The sequence below is a fragment of the Pelobates fuscus genome, chromosome 3 (assembly GCF_036172605.1).
Source record: "Pelobates fuscus isolate aPelFus1 chromosome 3, aPelFus1.pri, whole genome shotgun sequence".
Taxonomy (NCBI): domain Eukaryota; kingdom Metazoa; phylum Chordata; class Amphibia; order Anura; family Pelobatidae; genus Pelobates; species Pelobates fuscus.
In genome coordinates, this window is record NC_086319.1 from 336,904,178 (window position 1) to 336,926,097 (window position 21,920).

The 21,920-nt window shown below is 36.2% G+C and overlaps 1 protein-coding gene across 1 annotated transcript in view; it reads left to right on the forward strand.

Annotated features, from left to right (window-relative positions):
- Window positions 1–2,239: 2,239 nt before the first annotated feature.
- UNC13C (unc-13 homolog C) overlaps window positions 2,240–21,920 on the forward strand; it is a 507,695-nt gene continuing 488,014 nt past the window's right edge. Inside the window, exons 1-3 of the mRNA XM_063449078.1 lie at window positions 2,240–2,599; window positions 8,707–8,731; window positions 11,638–14,820. Of these exons, the coding sequence (XP_063305148.1) occupies window positions 11,823–14,820 (2,998 nt within the window). The 5' untranslated portion in view covers window positions 2,240–2,599; window positions 8,707–8,731; window positions 11,638–11,822. The remainder of the gene's footprint in view (window positions 2,600–8,706; window positions 8,732–11,637; window positions 14,821–21,920) is intronic.

The following is a 21,920-nucleotide window of genomic DNA, read 5'->3' on the forward strand; positions in this document are numbered from 1 at the left end:
ACACAGGCTACAATGCTCTTGAGAAGGTGCTGCCTTGGTCCATTGCAGAACCCTGCCACCAGGGGGCTGCATTGAGAACAGATGCACACATGCCTGTCTGGAATGGCATATTCTCCTTGTTGATTCATTAACCCTTTGAGTGTCAGAGATATGACTAGCACATTGCAAAGTGTGCCAACACATATCTGACACTCAAAGGGTTAAATCTATGACATCATTAAGGGAGCACAAAGCAAGCTCAAAGTTCTTTTTTTTTTGTATTTCCATAAAATGATTTCAATAATGACACTGGCACTTTACTTTGAAGTTATATAGCGTACTGCCATTTTAACAGAAGAGCTCTTATTAATCAGAAAAATAGCTGTAGGATTTATTCAGTAAGATGTGCTCTGAAAAACCGCCGTATTTTTTTTTTTTTTTTTTTTACAACTGGTTTTAGATGCACTTATACTTAAATTGCAGGTTTTTAGTTTTTCAAATGGGCTGTTTTGGTGTACAATTTGGAATCCTCACTGTAATTCAATTTTTAGTGAATAAACCCTTTATGCTCTTAAAATTATAAACAATACGTTTTGCATAAATGTTACCCCCCCCCCTTTCCCCGCTGTTGAAGCTTAACTAAACAATACAAAAAAATAAAAAAGAGATACATCTGTCAAAGTGATACCTTTAAAAATGAAAAAATATGCCATTCTAAACTCTGTATCTTTGTACTTTACTCCCAGAATACAGTTTGATAATATCCATATTAGCTCATTGCGTCACTCTTAAAACCCTGCCCACATTTAGATTGGTTACCTAAGCAATGACCCAATGTTAATATTCAGTTTTTAAACCAAAGCATGGGATTATGGGATTATATCTCATTTATGTGTTGCAAGAACACACAGGATACACATTGTGTTTGTTTACCAGGAGAGGAATACATTACAGGGAAATGTGTAAGATGGTAAAAAGAAAAATCAATTATGTAATCACTGTAAAGTACAAGGTTTGTTAGAATAACAAACGTATTGGCATGTGTATATAATGCGTGTATCCACATACAGTTAACAGAAAGCATAGCAGTCATCTCAAATAGCATGTCAATAGGATCCTGTTATACATAGCAAAAGTTTAGCAAAACAGAGGGTTTCAGCTCGTAAAGCAAGCTGTAGATCCCCAGATGTTTGAAACCAACAGCTTCCATGATGCTTTGTCATTCTAGAGGCATTCCAAAGGCATGCAAACCATCAAACGATTACTAGAATTGAACTGTACTGCGCTACAGAATCTGATGGTGCTATATAAATAATAAAATAATAGCAACAAAATAAATAATGTACCTGTGGTATAAATGTTTAAATAAATATAAATATATCAAATAATGCCTTATGACCATTTTGAAAACAAGCAAAAAAAATGATGTGAAAACTAGGTGTTTGGAAGCTGAGTGCTGGTGAAATAACTCGACTGCTGTTCTCTCTGTTCATGTATCACTCCATTCATTTAAAATGATTTAAAGTACCGTTGAACTCATCTCTCGAAGGTATCAAATAGATTACAGTCTGAAAACCTTCAGAGTATCCTTGCAAGCTTGTAACGTGTGCTCCATCAATAGAAAGAAAGTGGCACTCTGTGTGTGTGCGTGTGTGTGTGCTCTGTGTGTGTGTCGAGGATCACACAAGACAAAATGCCAAACTTCAGTACTCTGGACAGAGATTTTAGGGCTTTTCATTCTTCCCAGTCTGCCATTAACAAGATGTTTGTTAGTTTCGCAATTGAAACATCCAGATTGAAATAAAGGAGTCTGCTGAAAGAGATGGCTGTGCAGTTGTCATTGCTGGTCAAGTTATTGTGATAAATGAAAGGTTGGCCAAGACATGGCCCTAGCAACCAGATCTCCTTTACAACCTAGAGGCGGTACCTCCGACTGCTATCAGTGCTGTGGGCAGTGATGCACCTGCTGGCTTTCAGAGCTCATCGCATGTGCTGGGTTTGTAAGCAAAGACTTTCACTAAGCCTGTCTTTCTCCTCCTCTAGCTCTCCCTTTTTTTTTTACTCGATCTGGGAAGCGGAGGGGCTGCTTTCAACACAGGCGGGCTGTGGCTATTGCAGTGAATGCTGCATTCAAGAACAGAGGCAGCTGGAACAGTGTGAAGTTGGCATCTCACAAAGCACCGGGATTTCTATTATTCTCAGTATTTAACGTGATATTTTTGTAAAAAAAATATTATTTATTTAGATTTTTTTTTTTTGGGTAGCAAAAAAAAACAACCAAAAAACGTGGATCTGACTCTTGTTTTGTGATTTCGGTAGCAAGTGATAGCTAGCTAGAGAGACATAGCAGGACGTGCCGGTGTTAAGAGAGAAGTTCTACTATGTATTGGATGGTTCCAGGGAAAGGCGGTGGAATTTAGAACATCAGATAACCGTTGCAGAATAAGCAACATGCCTGACTGCACTTGAGTCAAATCACTGTGAAGTGGCTTCATATGGTATTGTAACGTGTTATGGCTGAATGAAGGATGGGAGAATAAAAATGGAAATGAGAAAAGCATCCCTATTCTCCAACCACTGGTATGTACATTTCTTTCTTTGAAGAAGAATTTGGAGTCAGGTATGTATCCCTTCTAAGATTTCCTTTCCCATTGTCCGAGTAAACATTTGGTATGAATGTCAATCCACCAAGTAGTTTTTTTTTATAATTCCATTTGTATCGCTCACACCATTCCCACCATTCCCACCAGGAGCATAACATGACCAGTGTGAGTGATGCAGGCTGGCACTGCCATTGTTTTGCAAGGGACCTGTTTCATAACCTTTCTGACTGCTGTAGAGGGGAGGGGAGGGGGGGGGGGGAGATCATGTAGCCAGAGCTTTTTTTATTTTTATTTTTATACACCTAATAGGTTGTGAAAGGGTTAAATTGGACTGTAACATAAAACTTAATTTTTAAAAAAAATTCATATAAAGTTTGTTCCTGAAAAATGAAACGATTCAAGTTTAATTTGTGTGTATATATATATAAATATATATATATATATATATATATATATATATATATATATATATATATATACATACTGTATATTATATAAGATATATATATATATATATATATATATATATATATATATATATATATATATATATTGAATGATATACACAGTTGCACCTGTACCATTCATATTTTAGATAGCTTATCGAGTGTAATGGTCTGTAGCCTCTATCTATGAGTCTGTACATAAAAGCCTTTGCCTGTATCCCCACACCATTCATATTAGTAAGTGCCTTTTGTGTAATCACTTTTCAGGTTCACTACTGGATCAGTATTCATAGATTTAATGATGTGGACATAAATGATGAAATTTCAAAGATTAATTCTTTCTTAATTTTGTTTTTATTTTTAAAGTAACATTGAGAGCAGACTTTGTGTTTATAAGAATTTATACACGTATTTGTGTATATTAGTCCTGGATATTATGATTTAGATGGAATTGTGGCTTGCCTAAAGATAATCTAGAATCTGATGCCATTAACCAGAAGTTAAAGGGAATAAGGGAAAAAAGCATTGCTGTGTTAAGTCACCGTAGAGTTAATTTAAAGGTACACTGCATATACAAAATGTTATTCCATTGATAAAAAATAACCGAATAGAAGTGGATAAATGTATATATTTAGTGTAAATTTAATGGCAAATGCTTTTATATTAAATTCTAGTCTGTTTTTTCACCCCTTAAACTTTAAAAATAAACTGTCTGGGCTAAGACATCATTTTGAGGCTGCTATGTTTTTAATATTATGATGTCAACCTACTCATTACATATTCATGCAGTTATTATTTTCTTTTTTTTCTTTTCCTATCAAGCAGCATTGTTTGAACTGCAGCAGTATGCTAATATTAATCATACGTTTGGATGCACAGAAATGTGAACACCTGAGTCCGTCTCTTGATGTGCTCATTACATGAATAGGCTCCTGGGTTCACTGACTTCAATGCCTTTGCTATGCAAAAACATCCTTGTGTATTTTGGCTTATTTTTTTTTAAATGTGAAATTCAATCTCACTATGCTCATCTGTGCTCAGTTAGGCAATGATACAGATTGGATGTGCATCACATCATCGGAGTCTTAGGCACTAATATCTCTCTTTATTCCCTTTTTATTCCATCTGTGTTAACCCACTTAGTGGGAATCCCCATGACAAACCATAAAAGGTTATGTAGGGAACTGCAATTTACTGTAATTCTAGCTAGTTGAGTGTGTGCAAAATTGAGCTGCAGTTCCATTAGGCGACATAGTCCAGTCCCTAGATTATTTTATTGAAGAACTAAAAGAGTGACATCATACTTGTCATTTTCTATTACATCATTCTGAGTAGGTCAGTAACCCACTTCAATAAAATAGCAAACCCATTTTGTAGGATCTGTTGATGAGACAAGGTGACATATAAGGTGAGGTAAATAGGGGTAGGCAGTCTCTCAAAGTAGACATATGCTTTATCATGGACATTGTTCGGGTAGTTATAGACTATTATTGCTATTGTTATTAATGCATTGTAAAAGCTTCACACTGTCTTACGGTACTGAGTAAATAAAACAATCAACAAATGTGGGTCATATAGGGAGAAGTGACAAGGGTCCTCTTAAAATGAGCACTTCATCTCCCATGATCCTCCGCCATTGGTAGCCAATCAAATCCTGTCAGAGGATTGTAGTAGTGAGCTCAAGAACAGCTGGAAAGCTACTGATTGGTTGTGTTCTTGTTTGATAGAGTCGTTATACATTGTAGAACTGAGACAGTATGCACAAGCCCCATGTCAAGTAGAATGCTCTGAATGCAATACAGTTGGTGAAATACATTGCTCTTCAATACATTTCCCCTGTTTTTATGCAGATCAGACTCTACCATAAGAAGTAATATATAATATATATATATATATATATATATATATATATATATTATTTTTTTTATTTTTTTTCATCAAATTAACACTGTAGATTTTATGTGACACATTAGATCTATTCATAACGTAATACGACAAATAACAAATCTAATACAGCCTGATGCCTTTCTATTTTGTTTGGCGTTACTGTAACGTAAAGTGATGCAAGTGTTCCTTAAGGTTGTCTGAGGACATAAAGAATTACTAGAGCACCAAAATTGAGAACGTCATGTCAAAAGGTCTATTTAAAGTGGCAGAGTAACATATTGCCATCTTATATTATATGCAGCGTGTTTAGACAGAACATTATGCAGATTGTAGTAATACATTCTAGTTGATAAAATGCTCCTATTTGTAGTGCAGATCTGAGCTTCTCGAGCAATTCCTCCAGGATTACCAATGATTCAGGATTTAAGGATTGAATTCCAAAGAGGATATCGACAAAACAGTGACTCTTGGTGCTCTGTGAGACTGAGGACTAGATTGTGAAGCACTGGTATAGATTACCCTGATTCGTGTCACTGGATACAAAAATACACATCATCAAATCATTTGGGAGTCAGGGAGTGCACAAAGGGTTAAAACGACACTGCCTTCTGCAATCCTTTTTATTCTCTACACTAGTTACTTGAAGGAGTAGATTTTCTAAATTCTGTATAAGCTTTCTAGTGTTTAGTTGGATAGTAATGTCTTGTTCTCATTCATAATTACATTGTTATTAATTATAGTAACTTTGCATATCAGGATTGACTTCCCATCAAAGATGGTTTCCATGGATACCGTGTTAAGTATGCATTATTTATCTGTTATCATGACACTATAGAGCACATGACAGCATAAACCACATGACTGTACATTTAAGGGGTGGTTTTCCTTTCCAAGATAGAGCAATGTATATGCTCAGTCAACGCAATCAGAGCTTACTAATATAACTTTATTCATTTTTAGCCAGTTGTTGTGGATTCCTACACACACCATGCTCAGGAATTGCTTAGTATATGAATGCCCAGTTAAGCAACAGTTAAGCATTGTGTCTTTTTAAAGGCCAGTTGTTTGACTCTGTCAGATTGTTGGAAGAGACTGTGAAACTGTTGAAGTAATGCAATTAGGTTATTGTATAAAGACAAGTTTGTGTTTAACTTTTCACGAATTGCAGTTTTTCAGCAAACTGCTGACATAATTAAGATAAAAACAAGGTTATTCATCAGGTCACTGTAGTGGAAAATAATTCAACACTGCTATGTATTGATACTACAAAATAAAAAATCCCTTGGTCCGATCTGCCCTAGAACCGAATGGCTCCTTAAGATTGATTTAATTTACCTTTAAAACATAAACAGTATATTTAAATATATTTTATTTATATATGTGTTTTTTTTTATAAATGTTCTGAATCTGCCAAGAGAGCTAAGGTGCTTTAACTGGCACAGATCTCTGACAGCGCTTTCTCAATATTGTGAATTGTTGAGGCATATTGCTCTGACTGCACTGGCTTGTTGGCGCCCTAGTAGGTATGTGCAAATATGAAGCCTTCTTAAAGCCTACATTACAGTTTCTCTGTTATTCTATAACAGCACAACAATAGTTCAGTGACCCATTCTAGAATTTTAATACAGTATAAAACCAATGCATTCACAAATTCCTTTGACTCTTCCTAATGTCAAAGGAGCATCTATTGTATTTATTTATTTATTACTGGTATTTATAAAGCGCCAACAGATTCCTCGGCGCTGTACAATTAGTGGAGATCATACAATATACACAGACAAATACAAGAGGTAGAGAGAGCCCTGTCCGTAAGCTAATATCTAGCCATTGGAGCTCTTTTACACAAAGTGTTTAGCTACATGGCCCGTGAGCTTACAATCTAAAGGATACAATGGGGATTGGAGACAAGAGGTAGCAGTGGTAATACACAAGACAATGCTGCCACTATTATTTTCATGTGTAGTTGCCTGTGCCCAAAATAGGATATCCCAACCAGTGGGTGGCACACTGAAAACAGAATAGGGATTTAATTTTGGCTTTCTCAGCCTGGAGCACAGAACCCATATGAGATATAACAAAAGGTAAAAAAGGTAGGTCTTGAGCTGGTGTTTGAACCAGCCCTCCCATGACTACTTTTGATGGGCAAAAAAACACAATAGCTCTAGGTTTATTTTTGTATAATTTCTTTTAGCTGCAAAAAATTAACCTGTTCTACTAAGTAGTAAACGCACTAAGCGATCTAAAACATATCAAGTCATATACTAGTATTTCTAATAAGACATGAATACTAGCTATAATATAATTGTGAGAACAGATGGAACGAACTGAGCATTGTTATATAGGTTGTACCAATCTACTGCTCTATGGAAGAGGTGTAAAAAGCTGTAATAGGCTGAAATGCTTCCATAAGTCCCATATTTAAATAATGTAACAAAGTCACTAGACTGAAGCAAGCTCACCGCTCTCCACTGAGCACTTGGCTCATAAACAAAACACTGTAGTTTAACCAGTCTTCCCAGTTCAGTATATCCTTCGGAAGAACTGTTACCAGATGCTCAATGTCAACATCTGGCTACAGTGATTATGACAAATCAACTTGTATTATAACCTCTCAGTGACCAGGGCTGTTACATAAAAGATCGATGCTTCTAATTGTTCATAACATGGACTTTCTACTTGACTATAACCCATATTACGTGTTACACTTTTTTCAAATCCTTTTTCACAAAATGTTATCTTTCTGATGAGCAATTTTGGCATTTTACTTAGAAATTTATGCACGAAAATTATATTCTTGTGTTTTCTTTATTATTACAGCTTGCAGAAATTGAGACATTAGAATTAGCTCCCAAATTGCACTAGGCCCATCTCTAATGTTATGTAGAGTACCATCCCACATATTATTTGTAACCCCCCCAAAATTGTATTGTTTTGAAAGTAGACAACCCAAAATATGTGGGTACGTATATCATACCTTTCGCCTACTCTACAGCATATACAATATATTTTGACATTTTTAAAATAAGTTTTATTTTGCAGTAATGTAAGTTTTGTGACAGATTTATATTGGCATAAAAAACACTTTGCTAAGCTATTATGCCAGTAAACATCAAATTCGAAAGAGTAGGATTTAGAGCCCATAAGACTTTAGGCTCCCTCTTCATTATTTACCTAGGGTTGGTGAATGGGTCCAGGCAAATGTCTAACCCCTGGGCCGCAGACAGCTACCTAAAGTCACCTTTTAAGTATTGGTTAGGGGCAGGGCTTCATCAAACATTTATACAAATATTCATTTAACCATCTTAAATTAGTAACCAAGCATTCAAACCATTTTAAAAGTGCAAAAAAAATGATTTAATCTACCCATTACCGTAACAGCCCTATCCTTTGACTTTGTTATAATATGCCAAACAATTAAAATTGTAAGATAAGTGGAGACAAATAATTGATGATTATCCACTTTACATGACCTGGGCCTGCGCTATAGGTTACAGTGTGAAACATATGAGATTTTTCACTGAACTGGGAACTGTAAAAATTAAGAAGAGAATTGTGAGTTTTAAGAAAAATAAGTGAGTGGGGAAGTAATTTCAGTCTGTCTGATTTGTCCTAAAGTTTTCCTTTTCCTTGTAAGGTGTTCATATATGCCAGGATAGTGAACATCCATGAGAGTGTGGGTCAGACTGAATGTACATCCCCATCATTCACATCCTGTTAATCATTTATTACAAAACTACAGACTGTTATTTCTACTCCTTTGTATAATACTCCTCTTATTGTCTGATTTACAGGGGACACATTGGACAAATTTAACATGTACGTATAGTTCACTAACGTCTCTCTTTTTTTCTCTGTTTACATTTTAATGTAATGATGCAAGCATTGGCAGTCTGGCATATGCTCAAGCCATCATTTCAAGATGTTCTAACACAATACATACCTCTCAAATTCTCAAATGTTATTAGTTTAGATGACAATGCCCTCTGTCCTCCTCTATCCTAGTTTCTCTCTTTTTTAGAAGCTCAGAATTGTTGGTGTGTTAGAAGGCATAACAGAGCTGTGTATGAAATGGAACTCACAATGATGAAAGAAGAAATAAATGAGTTTAGACAATAGTTTCCCCTTTAAGCTTTGCTAAATTCCTGGCATGTCAAGCATCCTAACGTCCACAGTCCACTGATGTAGTGCTTATAGTGTCAGAAGTGCCCTGATGCCATGACAGTGTAATTTGTCCAACTGTTTTGAATGATTTCAAAACTTACCTGACTCCCCACAGGCCACAGAGGAACACGCTCATAGACTCAGAGTGCTCAGTTGACACTCTCGGCCAATGAGTGCAATTCTATATGGCCCAGCTTAGATCAGAAGAGGTGACAGTATTCTCCCACAGGGAATCCTGGAAACAGGATGTGCAGCCGCCGGCATCCTGCAACACTCAGGTAAGTTGTCAAACCGTTCAAAAATGGTCTGACAAATTATACTGGAATGGCACCAGAACACTCCTAGCTCCTTAGTCACTACAGCTGACTGTTGCAGCTATCGTACTTGGAGTGTTTCTTTAAGACACATTCATCCACTGATTTCTTGCTACAGTATGAAGGAGGAGGGCTAAGAAAAACAGGACTGGACAAATTAACTTAGTGAACACTTCTTTTTCAGTTTATTATATGATGTTAAAGTTTTTCATATTAAGAATTATATTTCAAACCTCTCAAATATCCCTAATTAGGAGGGATGGTCCCTATGTTGTGCCTAAATTCTTCTGTCCCTCTGTTCTATCCTAATGTCCCTTTTTTGTATGTGCTCCATATTACATAGGTGTATCTGAATCTATACCATAGCTATACAGCAATAATACTCTTGGTAATATATTTTCAAACTACAATAAATATGTTTAGAAACCAGTCTGTGTAAATAAGATACAGTGTTATTGTTCTAAATTACATTTTAGTTGCATAAATTGTTATTAAGCCACCTAAAATTTATCAGAACAGCTCTGCTCCTTGCCACCCCTCCACTAACACCCCTAAAATGAAATTGTCCCTCTTTATCCATTTAGAATGTTGGGGGGGGGGGGGGGGGGGCAGGCGGGGACTGATATTTGAATTTGCTCCATTTTTTCTGCTAATGAGCTAATACAGCATAAATCGTCTTCAATATTTAGAAAAGTCAGAGCTCACTATGCATTGTAGCTGTTTATGGGTCAAGATATGCCATTCTGCCTAGCAAGACCGTAATCATGAGTGTTGTGACTAAACAACAATTCCATCAACATTAATGTCTGTATTTGAAATATTAGCCGAGCATCACTATCCTTTTACTGATATCAATTCATACGATATGCACTAAGCGCTAATTAGATAAATGACTTCCAAGGCATGTATTTCCGGTGTGTGTTTAGTAACTAAAAGGGCTTTGATGCTATGGATATAATTTGTATTGATGTTTCTGTAGTATTAACTGTCAGCTTGCAAGTGTTGTATTCTTTATATACCTTGTCCTATGTATGTGAAAGGGACACTCCAAGCACTATAATTGACTGAAACTATTGATGTAACTGTTGAGGGTGCCATGGGGCTATCTCTGAAAAAAATACCCTTTAATTCACTCTCATTTTATTTTATTTTCATCATGTTCGGCAGCACCGAAGTTCCACTCCCTACTAGGATACACATTCCAGTATGTTGTGAACAGGGAGGGTGGCGGAGTTTGGGTGCTGTGGATCAAGATGGAATTTTTCTTTTTTGTAAATTCTCAAGAATCACTACAGTAAGCTATAATTGTGATGGTGCTCGGATTGTTCCTGTTAGTGTAAAGTTTCATTACTTATCAATGACCGACATTAGATCCATCATTTACATAAATGCAAGTTGTTTTTTAAACATCACCTGTTGCTTAAAGGAATATGTAAATAAAAAAAAATAAAAAAATCATGTCTCATCAGTGTCTAGCTAGTGATCCCATCAAGCTCTTACCGTTAACTGTTGTGTTGGTGGTTAACCTCTTCACTACCAAAATTGAGTATGAACATTTTTATTTTCATGTATTTTGCAGAATGAAATTTCACTCACTTTCAGTTATACACTAGGAATGATTACCAGCCTATAAACAAATGTCTCTTCCAGAAATCACAGATATAATGCCTTCAAGTGTGGGCAAATGCAGATATTTCTGTTGCTAATTTTAGTATGCAGTAATACCTTCAGGGTCCTAACAAATACTTATAAGCAAGGAATTCTGCAATTTTTGTCCTTCTATTTTTGTTACATCTACTGTATGTGAGAAAAATGGCATTTTTGCTTTTACAGTAACATTTCAGACCCTATGTAAAGCACTTTGCATACAGCTGTTCATTTGCCAAATATTTTTTTTATAAAGGCTGAACGAATAAAGAAAAAATAGAAATTGTGTACATTTACATAGCTTGGATTTTTACCTTTGTCTGCAAAGCCATCTATATAAAAAATTGCTGCATAATGTCATGTTTCTAAGCTAGCTACTCATCCTTTTTTCAAATACATGTTGAGTTAATATTTGTTTCAATAAACAGTACTTGGTAGTGAAGGGGTTAATGTTTTCTATTGTATTTTAATTTTGCACTAGATAATAACTAGACTATATGTTTTGTCCATTGCTAATAATGAAAAAGATAGATTAAATATATATAATATTCCTAAATGTTACTCAATCTGGCAATGACAATTCAGTTCCCTTCATTGTAGAAACATGGCATCATGAGGAACAAACTGGCACATTTCAATCTACGTGGTCCTGTCTTGGAACTTATTTTATAACACAAACATATGTGTTTCTTATGCTACAGTTACATGTGTTGTGGACATACAAGTTTTGACCGGGATCCAGGCTGGAATTTTTTGCGAAGAGAGGTTGACATAAAATTCCCCCCATGGTTTCTGCCCTATTGAAGAGCCTGGTCTTCTCTTATATAAATAAGATTTTCAAAGGAATGTTTACAAAGAAATTGGGAAATCCTACAAAAAAAAAAGAAAGTCCAAGCAAAAGGGAACAGGATATTGTCCAATTTGACCAATCAAAGAACCCAACTATTTCAACAACAATTAAAAGCACAGTCAAAAAGATTGCCAAGTGTTCATCTTCTTTTAACTTGTCAACTGAAGAAGATAACATTAAGAAGGAATTTTCTCTTTCTCCAACATTTAGTTATAGAGTTGCAATAGCAAATGGGCTACAAAAAAATATTGTTTTAGCGGGTAATAATAATGAGGATGCCCTTCAAGAAGTATCATCCCTCGATAGTTCATATTCGGAATCCTTAAGTGAAACAAGGGCTGGAAGTATCTCAAAAGAATACATATCACAAACCATGCCAGTGAGGCGTAATCGGAAGAGTTTGAGCAGCCTTGCTCCATCTGATGGTAGTTCAGAAGGAGAACGTACATTACATAGTCTAAAAATGGGTGCTTTACGGAAACTTCGAAAATGGAAGAAGAGTCAAGAGTGTGTCTCTTCAGATTCGGAAGTAAGCACATGGAAAAGAACATGGGGGTTACGGAGCAAATCTTTAGACAGAACTGTCAGACAACAGAAAACCAACACACTGGAACCTGGTTTCAGCTCAACTGGCTGCATTAGTCAAACACATGATGTCATGGAAATGATATTTAAAGAGCTACAAGGAATAAGCCAGATTGAAACTGAACTGTCAGAACTAAGAGGACATGTAAATTCCCTCAAACAATCAATTGATGAAATTTCAAGCAGTGTTGAGGTCGTTCAGAGTGAAATTGAACAGTTGCGATCAGGTTTTGTACAGTCAAGAAGAGAAACTAGGGACATACATGATTATATCAAACAAATAGGTAGTCATGGCCATAAGGCGAGTCTTAGGTTTTTAAATGTGCCTGAAGAAAAGCTAGAAAATTGTGAAGCTGTTGTTTATAGAATTTTAATAGAAAAAATGGGATTTGTTGATGCACAAAATAGCATGAAAATTGAACTTGCCCATAGAATAGGTCAACAAAGAGACTGTCCCAGTGCAAAACCTAGACCAATTCTTGTATATTTTGGATCACCACAAGTTAGGGATTTAATTTTAAAAAAATGTTATAAACTAAAAGGGACTGGAATTGGGATTTCAACAGATATACTTACTCATGATTTGAAGGTTAGGAAAGAAAGGGTCTTATCAACTTCACAGACCTATGAAAGTATGGATATGAAGTTTTCATCCAATCAGCCAAAGATTAATCATGATGAATGGGAATCGCATGAAGACAGTGATAAAGAGTTAGAACCTGACATAAACAGGAACAGTTATGCAATGATCTCCAAATCGGAGGCTCAAATAAAAAAAAGCTGCACCAAAAGAAGTGGGCAAACATCACACAGTAAGAAACCTCATAGGACTTCTGATGATGCCACATATAAAAACAAAGATGACTATGGCGATCTTAATTTTCAGTCACCAGTTTCTGATTCTTTAGAAAAGCAAAACAAAATCTATTATACTGATGTGACTCCCCTATGGCATTCACAAAATGATTTTTCTACACCAAAACTGAGTCGCTCAGAATCTGATTTTTCAAAACTATGTCAATCCTACTCAGAGGATTTTTCAGAGAATCAATATTTTGTTAGAACTAATGGTAGCTCCTTAATGTCTTCTTCTGATCGTGAGCTCTGGCAAAGAAGACAAGAGGATGGGTCATCTAATTGGTATCCAAGTTCACAAGAACAAGCATTCAGTAATGATGCAGAGCCTTACCCAGAAGACAACGAAATAGAGAATACTGAAACTGTTGATAGTGGTGTGAGTAATGGGATACTCTGTGCTTCAGGAGACCGCAGTCATTACAGTGATTCCCAGCTTTCTTTACATGGTGATATTTCACCATGGAAAGATTGGCATCAGTTAGAACAAGGTACGGACTCTGGCCTTGATACTTCTAGTCAACATGTGTTTGCTTATAATGTCAATTGCCCGTCAGAACAACAATTGGACGTTTATCCAAACAACTATCAAAAGTGCCAAAGTACAGATCTTTCATACAATACAGACAATTATGATTATGCCCTAGAGGGCAATTCACCATCTTGTCCTGAAATTGGCAGTGAAGAACAAAATCAGTGGCCTAGTGAATATGATTCATACATGGAAACAAATGATAATGAAATGTATCAAAACCAAACTAGAATGCCCATGATGTATCGGAGCCAGAGTGAACTTCAAAGTGATGATTCAGAGGATGCACCACCAAAATCCTGGCATAGTCGATTAAGCATTGATCTTTCAGATAAGACGTTTAGTTTTCCTAAATTTGGATCTACTCTTCAACGGGCCAAATCAGCATTAGAAGTTGTATGGAACAAAAGTACCCAGAGTTTAAGTGGTAATGATGAAAGTGGTTCCTCTTTCATTGGTCGATTCCGGACTTTGTCACAATCTACTGCTAATGAATCTAGCACAACTCTAGATTCGGATGTGTACACAGAGCCCTTTTATTATAAAGCTGATGACAATGGAGATTATAGTGAATCTGCTGCTGATAATGATCAAGGCGCTGATTACGTTGAAGTCATGGAGCAAGTCCTTGCAAAACTCGAAAACCGAACAAACACAAATGAAAATTTTGAACAGATTGAAGAATATCAAGATTATGAAATAGAATCATATGACACAGAATTACTCCAAATGGATGAATATGAAATTCAGTATGGGGCAATAATGCCGGCAGAGGAGGTTTTAGAGCCTGAATGTGAAATTGTTTATGATACAGGAGAACACGATGATGAAAATAAAAATATTCCAGAAAAGCCTGTTGAAGTTAAAAAGAAAAAAAGAATTCGACCCAGCTTTAAGGAGGCCGCAATGAAAGCTTACAAAAAGGAAATGGCTGATCTCGAAGAAAAGATTCTTGCAGGAGGTATTTAATATTTATTTTTCAAATAATCGCTTGTAGAATAAAAATAAGTAGTGATGAGCTAAGCTTTTATGAAAAGTGTTGAACACTGTTTTGATAAAACCTCATATTTTAAGGAGGTATAAATTCAGAAAATATGTACATGTTAATGGTAGTTACATGCTTATATTTCATAAAAGATAAATGAACAATATAACACACCCCTGGTTATTCAAGGAAGTGAGAGTTGAATGTGTATTCAAATTTTAGGCCATGTTAGCCAAACTTGAAGCATAGCTGACTTAGCTGACCAATTCCATTATATTAGCCTTAATTTTTAAACTCACTTTGAATTCTCACTTTCGTAAATAAACCTGATGATATTGTTGTTTTATTATTAATTATGTGACCATTTGTTAATATGCAATTTTGTAGAATTATTAAAAATGCCCATAAAGGTATTGCAACACAAAAGGATAAAATGATCGCAAATGACTCCCTGGAGTCATTGTCTCAACATTTTCTGAGCATCAGCTCTTTTTTAAGTTACGTTCTATTTATTTGTTGTCTAGGGCGCAGTAAAATCAATAACACATTACATATTCTTAGCTAATAATACCATGGAACATCTCGAATACAAAAATAGTCATTACAATGGAGAGAAAAAAAATCAACAGTAAGGTCATTACCTCTATTACTTTTTTTTATGTAATCTGTGGAAAATGTATCTCATGTTATAGCATTACACTCTAAATTGCGTTTTAACTTAAAATCATTTATAAATATGTATATATGTTTTATACCAGTTAGTAATTTCCAAGACGTACTGTTTTGCCTTGTTTTTTTTTTTGTTTTGTTTTTTTCATATACACTACATCAGCACCAGCTGTACAAGATTTATGTGTTATATACATCTGTATTTAAATGTTCACGGGAAATAAATAGTTACGTTTATGAACACTGGGCATCCAATGGTAATTGTCACCTTGACCGGATCTTTGCTTGTGTTTCATGTTGGTGCTTTGAGCAGGAAATATATATATATATATATATATATATATATATATATATATATATATATATTTTAAACAAAAGTGTCTATACTGAATATTAGTAACATGCTATGTGAAAGTTGTAAAGTGACAAATTTGAGCCACACCAATGTTAACACTGTAAGTGATCACAAACTGTACAGTATGCTTTAAATTCCCTGTGGTGCTCATCTCATGAAATGTCTATACTGTGGTTAATAATTCATCCTAAGAATCCATTCATCTGAATACAGTATATACTAGACAGAATCACGTTAAATGGACACATCAGGTTGAAATTCACCACATTTGTAATGCATCATAATAAAGAAATTGTGCACTAACAAAACTTTGCATAAAGATCTACTAAATCGTTTTTGTTTTTTTCACCGAAACTGCATTTCTGGATCTATTTCAGACAATATTAACGTTCAGCTGTGCAAAAAACACTCCCACCATTAGTTGGACAAACAGCAGTAAACCTAGGCTTCTCTCCCAATCTTTGTTTGGAGCAATTCTCCATCCATGGAGTATAAAGATTGGCCATTGAGGCTATGTCTCTCTGATTAATAACATATTCAATGAAGCCAATCCACAATGGAGCGTTAGACAGGCAGTGACAACATAAAAGAATGTGATGTTAAACTTACTATATGTCTGCCTTACTAAACTTACTATTTTTAAACTTTATAAACTATATATCTGGTTTTATTCTAGTGTAGGGGCAAGTTGCTTGACTTTCAGCAGCTCAGCTCACCGTGTACTTCGGTGGCTTATATATCTACATACATTAATAAGGTAACCATTTAGAATAGGGATTCATGGCAGATTAGGCGGGCTTACTTTTTTGTATGGTGTATGGTATTAATTGTTTTGTATGGTGATTTTTTTTATTTTTTTTTTAACTGCAAAGATCGGAGAATTCAAACCATGTACTTATGGACACAAGTCCATGTGGAAAGCTATCTAACTGCTTAGTTTTCACTAATCCACAGTCAGGGGAGTTTGCAGCTCCCAGAATTTATATTCACTGTATGTCAAGCATTTCTTGAGCTGTGCCAACTTGAATCTTTTCCAAGTAAATTATCTCCCGTCATACCTAAAAATAGTTAATTTCATATATTTTATCGTTCTGCACTGCTAAACATACCTGGAAAATGCTGAATGATTGTCATAGACTCTTTACTCTCTGGAGTTCTAATTCAGATTTTCTTAAAATTTCCTGGAAAGAGTTCAATATTGATTTTAGGATCTTGGGACTGAGCAGTTTTATGGCACTGGAAAAAAGAACGTCTGCCTTATTAATGGCGTTTTAAACGAAAAGTTGTGTTTTATGTTTACCATAGCAATGTCTGTGACATATATAGTTTGTTGTGTGTTGCTACTCAATTCCATAGTGTAAGCTAATTTAAAATTGAGTTTGTATGCTATTGATTGCTGATGGGGTAAAAAACACAGCAAACCTTGATAGCATCCCTCCTAAGGTAATAAAACAGAAATGTCATATATGTGTTTAGAAAATAGTTATATAAATTATATTCATTTAATTTAAAAAGAAATTAGCATAGTTTTGAGGGGGAAAAATGTGTAGTGACAGATTCGCATATTTACTCATTAAAGGATCATTGTACCATACCTGTATTCCTAATGCTATAGTCCTGGTGACCCTTAACATTTTGCCCCCTTCCCATCTATACAAAATAACAGTTACAAATAAATAATACACAAATTACTCACATTTTCTCCATCTTTTCTCATAGAGGAGCATTGGGGAATGTAGGCGCATTCGCGGATCTCACAGCGACTTTTGTATTTAATAATTCTCATGGGCAACCAAGAGGGCAATGTGCACATGTGTTGGCAGAGAGGCCTCTGTGTGCCTGATGTGGCATGTGCACCATAGGTTTACCAACACTGCCCTAGTGCATATGCATGCAAATGCTAATCAGGTTCCTTCACAGTTTACTAGTAGTGATACTAGAGACTGCTTGCTATTTTTCTAATGTTTTTTTTTTTTATATATATTTTTGTTCAGTATTTACATATGAAAATGCAGGAAATGCACCTCAGTTAGGAAAAAGGGGTTATTTGTTACATGCTAGTTTACAGAGGAAGAGGTTCTATTTCAGTTGTCTAAAGTAAAGACAAATATGTCTAAGGGGCTGAATAGGTTACATCTAAGGTTATTAATGGAAATTAGTGGTGTACTAGCAAAACCGTTAACAGATTTATTTAGTTACCAGAAGTAGTCCCAGAAGATTGGAAATTAGCAAATGTTGTGCCAGTTCACAAAAAAGGTACTAGGTAGGAGTCAGGCAACTATAGGCTTGTAAGTCGTACTTCAGTAGTGGGGAAAGTAATGGAAACTTACAGGTAGGTATAATAGAGCAGCAGAATGCTTGGTTGCATAAGGAGAGGTATTAGCAGTAGAAAGAGGGAAGTGTTTATGTCATTGTAAAGTGCACTGGTGAGACATCACTTGTAATATTGTACACAGTACTGGAGACTGTATCTCCAGAAGGATATTGATACTTTGGAGATAGTTCAGAGAAGCTACAAAACTGGTTCATGGATTGCCTTCCAACAGATGTGGTAGAGGTTAACACAGTGAAGGAGTTTAAGCATGTGTGAGATAGGCATAAAACTATAGATATAAGATAAGCTCAGGGACTAATGAAAGTATTTAGAAGATTGGGCAGACTAGGTGGGCCGAATGGTTTTTATATAAATATTATTTAAAGGACACGATTGGCACCCAGACCACTTCATCTCATGCACAATATGTCCCACAGTTGCCAGTGTAGCATTGTATTTTTAACACAATAGTGTTCTTCTAACTGTTAACACTTTAGGTGTAATTAAACTGGATCCTGATTAGTAAATTAAATCATGAGGAGAAAGAGGCAATTACCCAATCAGTGAGAAAATCATTGAAGAGTGAGGGTGGACTGGAAGTAGATGGTGCAAACGTGTAAGACCCACCTCTATAAGGAGATCATGGATAGGGAGGATCAGGTAAGTGCCAAGTGACAGGTTCCCTTTTAAAGTCAGAATTTTCATTTCAGCTAAGCACCATCTGGTCATTAGACATGTGCAATTCGTTTTGGTCCAAATTTAAATTCGGTCGTATTTCAGCAATTCATACATTGGGATGCCAAAACTAAACGAATTGCCGAAGTGCCGAATTTCGGAAGTGCCGAAGTGCTTCGGATTTCTGAAAAGTGGCAAAACAGGAGAGGGAGGTAAAATTAAGAGAATGATGACAGGTTAGGGGTAGGGTTAGGGTTAGGGCTAGATTCCTAACGCCTAACCTTACCGCTAACCCTAGGGTTAGGGGTAGGTTTAGGATTGGGTTAAGGTTTGGGGTTGAGGTTAAGGGTAGGGTAAGGGTTGGGCTTAGGGAATTGCCGAAGTCCCGAAGTGCCGAACTTCCGAAGTCCCGAATGTCAGGGTGCTGAACCGAACCGAACCGAATTGCCGAAGTCTCAAATTTCGGAAGTGCCGAACCAAATTTTTTGCCCATGCACATCCATAGTGCTCATCAACTTCCTGTAATTACGCAGAGAAAAAAAGACTGAACCTTTGAGGTTAAATCTTTTTTTTTTTAAAAATCAACTTTATTAATATATGTTTGGAATGATCTAAATGTTTTATTCCAAAGATGTGATGTATTTTTTGAATTTCAGCAGTACATTAACTTCTGGAGGGTTTGCATTTTAGGCAAAGATCCCACCAAATCATATGTTTGGTTGTATTTTCAATACTCAGAGAAGAGTGGGAAGATGTACATAAATTAATTTCTCCCTTTTTACTTCAGCTTTTGTTTGAAGCTGGCAGGATCTGTGGCATTTTTGCATAACATAATTTACACTTTTGGCTGGGAGGAAGACGTGCCCACCCACTGATGGGGGCATGTAAATCAATCTGACAGACAGCCTCCCAGCCAGCACTTACAAATAAAACCAAGCAGATAGAAACTACATACAGAAACAAGCAGAGAGAACCTACATACAAAACGAAGCAGACAGTGTTGCTTAAGATCTCTCTGCCTTTTCCTAGTGTCCACTACATCTTATGATGCGCTCACCCTTTGCTGCCAGAGGATGTACCTTGGTGTTCCCAGATAATGGACACCAGGTAACAAAATCAGGATGATGGGACTGGACCTTGAAATCGAGACTGTCCCGACTAAAGCAGGAGAGTTAGGATACCTGACATGTGGTAGGCAGAAGATAGTTGAAGTACCACTTTTGGCTTATTTTGACAAAAAGCAGCATGTATGTTAAACAACGTACCCTCTACTTTGTCTTACGACATCTTTTGATTGCACTGAAAACCCAACACACTATATACAGGAGGTTTTCATGAAGATTACATCTTTTTTTTTTTTTTTTTTTAAACTCAGATGTTATTATGCCTCCTTGGTTGTGCTTTGTTCAATGATCACCATTGTGATACTGCTACAGCAAAACTGTGCTCAGAGACCTGTGATTAAGCTGTGAGCCGCTGTGTATGTGCTGGTCCATTGAGTACCATTCCTTTGTAGAAAGATCATGCAAGAGCTTAAGGCTGTTTTTATTTGAAGGAAAGCTTGTCAAAAGTCTTTTAAAGTGTTGAGAGGTGTTTGTGTATGAACGGGTATAAACTACATATATACGTGTGTGTGTGTGCATATATATATATATATAGAAATAGAGAGATTGTGTTTGTATTGGTATACAATTTTAAATACAATGTGCATGTGTAAATATATAATGAAGTAGCTTTGTTCTTATGTTAACATTTCAGTGTATAACAAAGTTTCTTTAATACAAACTGTAACGGATCACCTGGCACCCCGACTGGGTACCTCCGTTGATGGATGCTCCTAGCACTTCTTGAGGATTCCAAGCACTCTAGCCAACACCACAACCACCACAGGCCGAACCTCTCTTCCTTCAGAGCGAAGCAGGAACGAGCTCTTAAAAGGCTTAGGAGTGATTATAGCAAGGGAATATACAGAGCATAGCAATCATTTGTAGCAGATTCCCCCAATAAGAGACAGGACTCCAAATTGAGGGTGAAGTAGAACTGACTTAAACTTTATTTTACTTGGGACTAGCCCATATGGCCATTACATTAACATTGCTGTGAAAACTCAATAAAATTACAAACAGTGAAATCATAGCAGGCAACATACAGTGACTTATTATAACATAATTATATATTCATAAATGGGTGGGGAAGACCATAATTAACACAAAATGTCTCTCCTGCATGCAGAATTAGCGATATGCAAATCTACCTGAATATGCAAATTACCAGTCTTGCTATTCAGGTAGTGCATATTACTGTTGCTACCAACAGAGGGCACTACACAAGCTCCATAGTCAAATCCACCTAGTTGGTAGCAATCCTCAGCAGCAGGCTGAGAGAGCAGGCAATACATCCCAGGGGCCATAGTCACATGGCAGGAGGCTGGCAATCAGTCTTCTCCAATGCCCAGTGGCGAGGCTGGTTCCGCCACACAAACTTACATCAAAGATGCATTGCATTTATAGATGATTCATCTATAGTTGATTAATCATGTGGTTGGGGTTGTGATCTGTCACCCAAAATTGTAAAGGCTATGCATGTTGGTCTAGTACAACCTTACATAAGTAAACAAGCATAACTTAAAGGGGCACTATAGTCACCAAAACAACTTCAGCTTAATGAAGCTGTTTTGGTGTATAGATCATTCCCCTGAGGTCTTACTGCTCAATTCTCTGCCATTTAGGAATTAAATCACTTTGTTTGTGCAGATCTAGGCACACCTCTCTGCATGCGACTTACACAGACTTATAAACACTTCCTCTAAAGAGTCATCTAATGTTTACACCTCCTTTATTGTAAATTCTGTTTAATGTATAATGTCTTGTCTCTTGCTCTGTTAATAGCTTGCTAGACCCTACATGAGCCTCCTGTGTTTGATTAAAGTTCAATTTGCTGAGCAGGAGATAAAAACATTCAAAATAAGTTGCATCTGATTAAAAATTAAACCATTTTATTTCATGAAGGCTGTGTCGGTCTCAGCCAGAGGAGAAGGGGCTGGGGCTTCATAAACAGTGTTTG